The 10,024-nt window shown below is 32.2% G+C and overlaps 1 protein-coding gene across 1 annotated transcript in view; it reads right to left on the bottom strand.

The window, feature by feature from the left end:
- Positions 1-5,173: 5,173 nt before the first annotated feature.
- Positions 5,174-10,024, bottom strand: part of LOC129938547 (protein turtle homolog A-like) — a 103,317-nt gene continuing 98,466 nt past the window's right edge. The window contains exons 14-15 of the mRNA XM_056046180.1: positions 5,357-5,504; positions 5,174-5,286 (exon numbers count right to left, since the gene is read on the bottom strand). Coding sequence (XP_055902155.1) covers positions 5,174-5,286; positions 5,357-5,504 — 261 coding nt within the window. The remainder of the gene's footprint in view (positions 5,287-5,356; positions 5,505-10,024) is intronic.

Genomic DNA, 10,024 nt, shown 5'->3' with positions numbered 1-10,024 from the left:
TTTGTTTTTGTTGTTTTCCCTGCAAAAAAAAGATTTATTAGAACTCGAATGAGAAATTAAATTTTTTTCTTGCTCAGTAATATTATAAATTTTATTTTTCTACAACACGCAAATAGGTGTACTATATTATTGAGAAGTATATTATTACAGCAAGGTAAAGCCTTAATTAAATCACCCGAAAAAAACTTCGAAATTTGTATGATTGTTCACACTACTGCCAGTTTTGGGATAAGTAAATTAAAATACCTACAATACTTCATAGTGCTTTGTTGAAAAATAGGAAGTATTGGCATTGCAAAGGTGTAAGAATGCTAATTTAAAGAAAGTTACGACTATAATTTTGGTGGAAAGTAAGTAGCAAAATTTGAATTCCTAATTATTGTTTTATTTTTCTATTTTTTTTACTTGCGGAAGAAAAGTTACGGAAACGAACTTACATTAAGTTACAAAGTATTAATATAACATTTAATAAATTGATTTTTAGTTCCCGAGTTTTTGGATTGAAGAAAATATATTAGGTGGAAAAGGAAGTTGAAACAAATTAATATTCCCAAAATATATATGTACATTGAACATGATAATTTAATTGAATAATATGATATTCTGTTAGAGCAATGAAAAAGATGTTTCTTTAATTCTATGATAATGTGAGGCAGTTTTGTATACATAGATAGAAAGATAGATTGATTTTATTGAACTGAAGTAAAACTTATACATTTTTATAACAATAATGTTAACAAAAATCATTATAGCATAGCGATTGCCGTCTGCCTGATTGACAACAAAATTCGAATGTAAACAATGTAACAAGTGCTCAATATAATTACTTTTCAATATTAGAAAAAGGGACATATAATTTTTTGACAATTTAAAAATTCATAGTAGTTTAAAAATAATTTTAAAAAAGTGATTAGAACCACAATCAGAAATCTTCGTTAAAATTCGTTAACTTTGACAACATTCATTTCATTCAATACACACATATGTACATATCACTTGATATTCCGATAAAAAGTATTTTCTCAAGAAGTGGACAGTATCCTCTCTTTCTGATAGGTTGCACATATTACACTCTAGGGGTAAATCAGGTCTTTGTGAAATGTACTTAAAGTCTATTTGTTCACTGCGGAGATTATAGAAATCACACGGACATTATTGGATGATTATAATTTAATCTGCTGTAAGTATTCAGCTCTATATTCCTCGTCAACCTTTAAATGCCTTCGTTTAATTTATGGGTAATTTAAAATAATTTTACATTCCTTCGCAAGATCTTGCCACTCTCGATACCAAGTATTTTGATTTTGTACCGTTTTTGTGGCCACTCTTTTCACTACCCGTGAATTTTTCATTTTAAAAACGTCAAACAAGAAGTCCGCTTGTAGTTACTTCAATGTTATTTTCTTAACAAAAGTGAGGGACCTGTTTCCAGCAGTATAACGTAGCTTGGCGTATTTTTTGGCAAATGAAATATTCTTTTTATAAAGAGCATAATGAGTTTTTCAGACAAATTGTAACAGTATACTCTTAGCTGCTGCTTCCAAGACTTTAAATTATTGGTGGTATGCGCTATATAATTCTTCAGGAGAATTGTTTCCATGTCATATTAATAAAGCAGTTTTCACCTTTACTAATTTTTTCTTCAAATGTATCTCCATATTCAAATTATTTTGTACAGTAATGCCAACTTATTTGTATTAGCGCACACATTCAATATTTTAGCTATTAAAGCTTCATTTTTCGTTTGATACATTACGTCAACCACCACTTTTAATAATCATAACCTTCGATTTATTGATATTTACTATGAAATTCCATAGCTGACAATACTGGTAAACTCTGAGCTGCAGAACAGTGCAAACAAAGAAGGTCTAAATATAAAACCTTGTCTCATTCCCGATGAGGTTCCGAACCTTTATGAGAATTCTGTTCCTGTCGATACAGCCGCCCTGTTTCTTTTGCATATGTGCTCAAAAACTCGACCAAATTTCAAAGATATCCCAAGACAATACAGCTTATAGAATAGTGCATATTAATCGATTGCATCAAAAGCTGTTTTAAAATCGATAAAAAACACATACACTTTTTTTCTTTGTTTCAAGAAATTCTCTGCCTAGCTCCTCAGTATACAAATGTTCTCTATTGCGAAATATCCTGGTTTTAATACAGCCTGAAACTCAATCAGCAAATTTTCCGGTCTCAATTTAACAAACAAGACGCTTATGGTTCATCTTTGTAATTATTTCGTAAGATGCATTTAAAAAGGAAATCAACCTGTAGTATGCTTCGAATAAAAATTATTTATTGTGGATTGAAAATATAATAGCATCCCGAAATTCATCTGGAAACAGTTCTCCTTCCAAAACTGTATTATTTTTATTATTATAAGCTTTTATTTGCCATTATTAATATTTTGGTCAAAATTTATTCACATTTTTGTTTACATTTTCTGTTTCTTTTGAATTAATTACTACATAAAATTGACATAATTTTTTTTAATCAACTTTAATATGTGAGCAAAGTTTGAATAAATAAATAGATGCGTGTCAAAATTCTATGATCTAGCATAAGCCTCCCCAATGTTGTCTAAAGATCTCTTTCTTTTGAGTCATTGTACCAACTTTGTCTTTCTTTAAGCAAATCGTCTGCCCATCTTTTATTCGGTCGTCCAATTGGTCTTTTGCTTTCTGGTGGTGTCCATTTTGTAATGATTTTTGTCCATCTTTGGTCCTGTATTCTAGATATATGTCCTGCTTAATCCCATTAAAGGAGTTTTCTTGTTCAACCACGTCCGTTAAACCAGTTTTTCGTCTTATTTCTCTATTTCTCACTGTCTGGCTAATTCGTAGGTTAAGTAGTTTTCTTTCCATCTTGGTTTGGCATATTCTTATTTTGTCTTTTTTTTTGTAAACTTGAAGTCAAGGATATAGTCTGTAATCCATACGTGATAACAGGTAGAATAGCAGAGTCTAGTAAATATTTTCGTGTTTCGTCCCTTAGATTCGATTGTAATATTTGTTTTAGACTCCAAAATTGTTTCCAACTAATGGTAATGAGTCTAGACTCTATAAAATTCTTTTTTCTCTTGGTTAATGAATGACTTAGTCTGTCCCAGATAAGTATAGTCTTCTACATATTCTATGTGTTCGTTATCCAGCATTATGTCATCTTTAATATGGTTAGTCATTATCTTAGTTTTAAACTTATTGATATGAAGTCTAATTTTTTTGCATTCATTTGTCAATTCTATGAGCATATTTTGTATTTGTCCGGAAGTTGATGAAGTGAGAACTATGTCATCATGACATCTAAGGTTGCTCACATATTGTTACCAAATATTTATTCCATGTCTATTGTCATAGTTTTGTTTCTTGAATATTTCTTCCAGTACGGCAGAGAATAATGGTGGTGACATTGGATCACCCTGTCTTACGCCTCTCTTTATTTTTATTTCCCTTCTTATTCTTTCGGTTTTTATTTTCGCCACGCTGTTTGTATATATATTTTTCAACGTCCTTATAAAGAAATGATGGATTCCTTGGTTTGTCAGCGCTGTCCATATTTCGTCATGTTCTACTGAGTCAAATGCTTTACTGAAGTCAATATATAAAAGATACAAAGGTTTTTCAATTTCGTTAGTTTTTTCAATGAGTTGGTTCATTGTTTGTAGATGGTCTGTTGTTGAAAAACCTTCTCGGAATCCTGCTTGTTCCCTTGGCTGATTTCTGTTGAATGTGTCCTTAATTTTTGTGTAGATTACTTTTGAGAACAGTTTATATATCATAGAAATGTTGCTTATTGGTCTGTAGTTATTTATCACATCTTTATTTCCTTTTTGTGGATAAGCGTTATTGTAGCTTGTTTCCATTGTTTTGGAATCTGCTGTGTTATGTATGTCATTAAAAATCGTGGTCAAGACTGTAGAAATTGTTTGTATTTGAGCATTTCTGTTACAATACCGTCATTTCCTGTACACATATGTATCTGATCCATCTTTAGACCGTCAATTGCTTGTTCAATATCTGTTTGTGTAAAAAGTGTAACAGTATTTAAGTTGGTGTAACTGTCCGCCATCTATATATTATCATCTTTTATTTCCTTTCTCGATTTAAAGAGTTCTTCGAAAAACTTGATAGCAGGCTCATTTATATTTCTCCTATTAATAGCGTTGTTATTTTTGTTCTTAATTGATGTTATCCACTCTTTTCCGTCGTCAAGTAATGATTTTGTCTTTTTAATAGATTTTGTGTTGCTTATCTAATATATCTTTAATCATTGTTTTGTTATATTTTTGAATATCATTGTTCGCAACTTCTTTTATGGTTTTCCGAAGTTCATTTAGTTCATAATTTTCCTGGTCTGATAAATTGCCCTTGTTTCGTATGTTATATCTTCTGGTTATCAGCGTTTTAGTGTCATCCGTTAAATTATCAGGTTTTGGAGTAACAGGAGTCATGATTGAAACTTTCGCAAATTATGGTCCACTTTTATTTTTGTTCTTACTAGCCTATGGTCTCTATCAAATTTAAAATTATTCAATACGGAGATGTCATTAATAGCTTTCAGTTTATTTGTAAGAACTAAGTCAAGTTCATTCTTTGTTATCCTATTCGGTTGAATCCAGGTTCATTTCCGTGTTTCTCTCTCTTTGAAGAAAGAATTTGCAAATCTGAGATTCGTCTCTTCCAGCCACTTTATAAGTATGCCTCCTCTTTTGTTTCTTTGTCCGTGTCCAAATGTTCCCATTACTTCTTCATCGTTGTCAATCTGTTTGCCTAACTTGGCGCTGAAATCTCCTATAACCATACATTGTCTCCGTTTTTGTTTCATTATACACTTTGTCCAATAAATTGTAGAAGTTCGGTTGCTGTTTTGGTCGGGGCATAAACCTGAATTATCGTCATTTTTTTGTTTTGTATTATTAAACAAAGGCTACAAATCCTTTTACAAACAAATTGTACATTTATTATTCTGTCTTTTAAACTCTTTTTGATGAGAAATCGAACGCCATGCAAGCGTTTGGTCTCACCAATGTAACAGAATATAATATCATTCCGGTTTTCAATTATGTTTTGTCCAAAAAATCTTAGCTCGGATAGTCCCTGGATATCCCAGTTGATAGTTGATAATGCTAGTCTTAGTTCTGATTGTTTTGCTTCTGAAGCTAATGTTCTTACATTGTTTGTACGAGTACAAATGTCTTGAGTGTTTTTGGATTGGTCTTGGTTTGATGGGTAGTTTGGAAGAAATTGGCCGTCATTCCCCACGATGGTAAATCGGCTTGGGCTATTAAAAAGATTTAAAAGGTACTCTTTGAGCATGACAGTCCCATACTTAAACAATTCCACTATAATACCATTCGAACCAGCTGCTTTTCTATCTTTAAGCGTCTTCAGAGTTTCTTCCAGCTCGTTAAATGTAATTGCACAGCCCAGAGAGTCGACTAAGAATCCAAGTGCTGCGAGTTTCCACTTTGTCGGGGTTATTTTAGGCTTTAAAAGATCCTGGAATTCATTTTAATACATGTTGAGAATTTTGTGAGGTCCGTGTCAATATTATAGAAAACGTTACATTATCATGTCATATTGTCGAACAATAAAAATGGTAACTGATTTGATTAGAATCACTCCTTGTAACCTTTGAACTGTATGGCTGCCAAATGTCGTGTAATTGATTCGTTCTTCTTCAAAACAGTTTTGGTCGAACTTCAAATCCGTTGGTGAAGTTTTAAAGGGTTTCTGTAAACCTTTTATCTCTGCTGGTACTTCAAATTAAAAAAAAAAAAAAAAAAAACAAAAAAAAATGTTCACAGACAAAGAAACGAACTCTTTAGATTCCTTAGATTCCAGTTTTCAATTCAAGAAATGGGCCCAATTCCAATTCCCCGCCCAATAAAAAATAAAACATTAAAAAACTACCATCCTTCTACATCAACTTGATGTTTTTTCAAAATATCAGCTTAACCTCGGATTAAAAAAAAAAGCACTTCGGAAATCTCACTCGCCTTTGTTTTACTCAAGGAACTCTAAAAACAAAGATTTAAGTTTTAAAAAAGACTCGGCTACAAACGTTTTATTTCTTCAGCATTTCCACGAGCTGTATACCCGTGGCATGATGGTTGGCCCGTTGGACTATCATGCCTGAGATTTTGGGTTCAACCTCCGCCTGTGCCATCGAGGAATTGACAAATCCTTCAAGAGTAATTCTTGTTATGGAAAGTGTTTTCTTAAATTAGCCGATCGGATTCGGCTTAAAACTGAAGGTACCCTATATCAATGACAATAGTACTCTTACACAGGAGAGTTGTAGGTCACTTGGCCGTAGTTCTCAACGGTCTGTTGCGAGACCTAATTTATTTCTTTTTATTTCCACGATCTTCTGAATGCTTTCATCCTTCGCATCAAACAACAAACTTTTTTCATCAGTTAAACTACCACTTTCACTACATTTTTCTCCATCTTCACTTTAAAAGCCTTAGCAGTTTTGAAAGCTTGGTAAATTTCCTCTAAATATAGAAAAACAGCCGGCTTTATTAACAAAATTAGAGATAACGTATTGAGTTATGAGAATATTAGTTTAGTCTCAATACCATCACCACTACTCTTCTATCAACCAAAATCGCAGCTTAGCAACATATCCATCATCCTTACCTCCAATCGTGATCAAATGCGTCACCAGGTTGAGGAGTGGACACACCCAGCTCACTCACAGCCACCTACTTAACAGGGATCTATCCTCCGCCTTTATGCTATCTCTACCAAATTAACTTCCAGCTTTCCATTAAATATTAACCACAAAATTTCTAAAAATACCCTAAGAACATACTTTTAGTTAATTTCGAACAAAATATAACAAATGTTTTTAAAATTTTGAAACTATTTGATTTGAAACAAAATATTTTAATTGTATTTCGTCCAATAACCTGAGGAACCGTAGGCGGTAGAATTTAGTCAGATTTATTACTCTTACTACCTCAAACCACACCCGCAGGAGTTAGGAATTTCAAACAACATAATATTTTTCAAAGTACTTTTCTTCATATTTACCTAGAAGCCCTATTAGCTATTAGCTTTTAAGTATTGAAGTTTAAACTTATTATATTTATCTTAATAAAAAATATCAATAATAACAATAAATATTGAGTTGCAAATTCGATGACCAAAAAATCGTTTAACCAAGGTCACCAGTGCTCTAGATGGTCCATGACTTTTCTATTAACTATTTTGTGCCCTTGTACTGATTTTTCCTAACCCTCTTCCATATACCCATGGCAAATACGGCCCTGAGTATAGCGAGCAAGTATTATACAGGTAAATAAAATGTCAAGATAAATTTAAAATTTAAAATACTTTCAAGGCCGTTTTTAAGTATCTTATAGTTATCTTCAGTTTTAGCTTATGCCATATACAAACTCTACTCAATTTAAGTCCTTAAGCTATATTTATGTATTCTTCTACTTAAGTGTGTCACTAGAGCATAACAAACCCTTCTTCTTTGAAAATTCATTCAATGGTCCTTATGGCGCACTCAAAGCCGTACACAAACTACAAAGCTCCTAACTATCTGCACTATATAGCACTAGGTATATAGTACACTATACAGTAGGTATACAGTAGAGGTTAGGTACGCTCTATACCGCTACCGCAAACAGCACAATTTAATTAGAATAATTAACATCAGAATCATCAGCCTCTCCCTGCTGTATATTCCAATTAATTATTATTCGCCATCCATACACTATCTGGTTTTGTATATAAATTTATTCGTATATACTTATGTATATATGTATATATGTACAATATCACCCAGATACATATTTATATTATATGTTTGTTGTGGAAATACCGTACTAAGGAAATGAACCTCAAGGCATACAGTACTAGTATCTATAGGATGCCTCGAGGTATACCTACTGCTGCTGCTAAGATGAATGCAACTAGAATTTTGATAAGTTTCTCGAATCGAATGAAATCCAACAACATACCAATATCTATAGGGCCTACATAACATAGTATAACAACCACCAGGCCTGCGGAAGAACAGAAAGAAACTTTCACCAGAAATTCTACTTCAGATGTTGTGCTCACTTGGGACTTGAAGAATTCTTAAAGGGTACGTACACCTCTTATCTTGTATACAAATTAAATTTTACCCTTCACCTCTGCCCAATTGCAGGCAGGCGCAAGTAGCAGGAAAGAGAACATCAAAATCCAAAAAAAAAAACAAGAAAAACGAAAAACGAAAAACTCCTACCGCCAGAGCAGGCAAAAGTTTCAATGGTTGCGGAATTTTCCATTTCCACGGAGAAGACTTTTCTTGTTGAAGTAAAATATAATTTGTTTGAAAAAAAAAATTTTTGTTTGCTTGTTTGCTACATTCACAAGGAACAAAGTTTTTTACCCAACATCCAACCATACCCACCCCTCTCGATCTCTACCCTTGTCGCTTGCTTGATGGGCGTATTAGGGCAGGTTGCACAGTTAGCAATTGTATTGCTATGCCGGTTGAGAGGAGCAAACTTAAATGACTTTTATTGTGTAAATTTTGTACTTTTTTTTTCTATTTTTGAAGAAGTGTTTTTCTTCTTCTTTTTTTTCAAAACTCACCCAACTTACAAATAAAAAGAATAGAAAAACAAAAAGATTGGGCAAATAAAGCGCACAATACTGCGACAGTATTTAGGTACACTGTTAAGAAAAATACTTTAAAAACACAACAAAAACAACAACAAAAAAGAAAACAAAAATACACAAAATCCGAACACAATACAAGAAGTTTTGTAAAATTTTTGAAGTTTGATAGAGTTTGAATAGGAATTAGTAAGCTATTTCCTCCAGAGAGAAAATAAAAAGAATTTACACAATGTATTAAAATAGGTCACTGATGTACGAGTAGATGAATAAGAAACCCCTAAAAAGTGGTCGTTGAAAATATTCTGGAGAGCAGTTTGAAATAAAGTTTGGAGTAGACCAAACCAAGCAGGTTGATGTTTAATTGTTTCTTATTTGGTTGTGTATAAAAATAGAAAATAAGATGCAAAAGGAAGTACGAGGACCTAAGAAATGCCAGAAAACTTAGTTTATTTTTTTACTATAGAAGTAGTTTATAAATACATTGTGTCAAAAATTAAATCGTTATTGTGTTAAAAATGCCATTTCAAAAACATATTAACTATTGAAACGAACTTTTAGAAGGTGGATGTCCGAGAATTTTCTTTCAAGAACTTGGTATGTAAAATCTGCAGTTTGGTTATTACGGACCATTATTAAGGACCCATAAAGAATTTTTTCAGATTTTTTTAAAGTTTGATTAAAAAAGTGTTTCAATTACAGACTATCGATCAATAAAACTGAACAATAAAGGATATCAAAGAAAACCAATTGATGTGAATGGTTTTCCAATAAAAGGTTCCATTTTGATAAAAAGAACATTCTTTTTGAAGAAGAACCAATAAAAGCTGATTTTAATGTAAGAAGAAAGGTAAATCAACAACAATCGAAAAAGATGTCAACCAAATGTCACGAAACGACGAAGGTTGCAAGCCCATATCTATAAAATTTTGTATAAAGAACTTGCACAATTTCTACTGCATTCCCCCAGAAACTAAACGATTTTCATTCTTATAGCTTTATTTTTAACTGAAGCAAAGAAAAAATGACTTACGAGTTGTTTAATTTCAAGATTTTGAGTTTTTCATTCGTAGTCTTCTTTTCAAAGAAATGTTCAGAAAACTTTTCTTGCTAAATTGCCCACCAAAGACTTTGAGGAGAAGCTTATTAATATTAATTTTTCAGTTTCTTGAGATTTTAAACTGCCACTTTTGCGTATTAAAATTACAGCAGGTGAAAATTGAACTTAAGGAATAGTGTTGCTAATCAGTTTTTGCCGCAATATGGTCTTTTTCACCAATTCTTTTTCAATTTTATGTGGTTTAAATTTACTGCTTCCTTTATCGAAGCCCCAATTAAGACAGAGTGTCAACTTATCGTGAATTTAATTCTTTGTTCGATTGCTTCGTCCTATT

Source organism: Eupeodes corollae, chromosome 1 (assembly GCF_945859685.1).
Source record: "Eupeodes corollae chromosome 1, idEupCoro1.1, whole genome shotgun sequence".
In the NCBI taxonomy this organism is placed as follows: Eukaryota; Metazoa; Arthropoda; class Insecta; order Diptera; family Syrphidae; genus Eupeodes; species Eupeodes corollae.
This window is presented reverse-complemented; position numbering and strand designations above follow the sequence as displayed.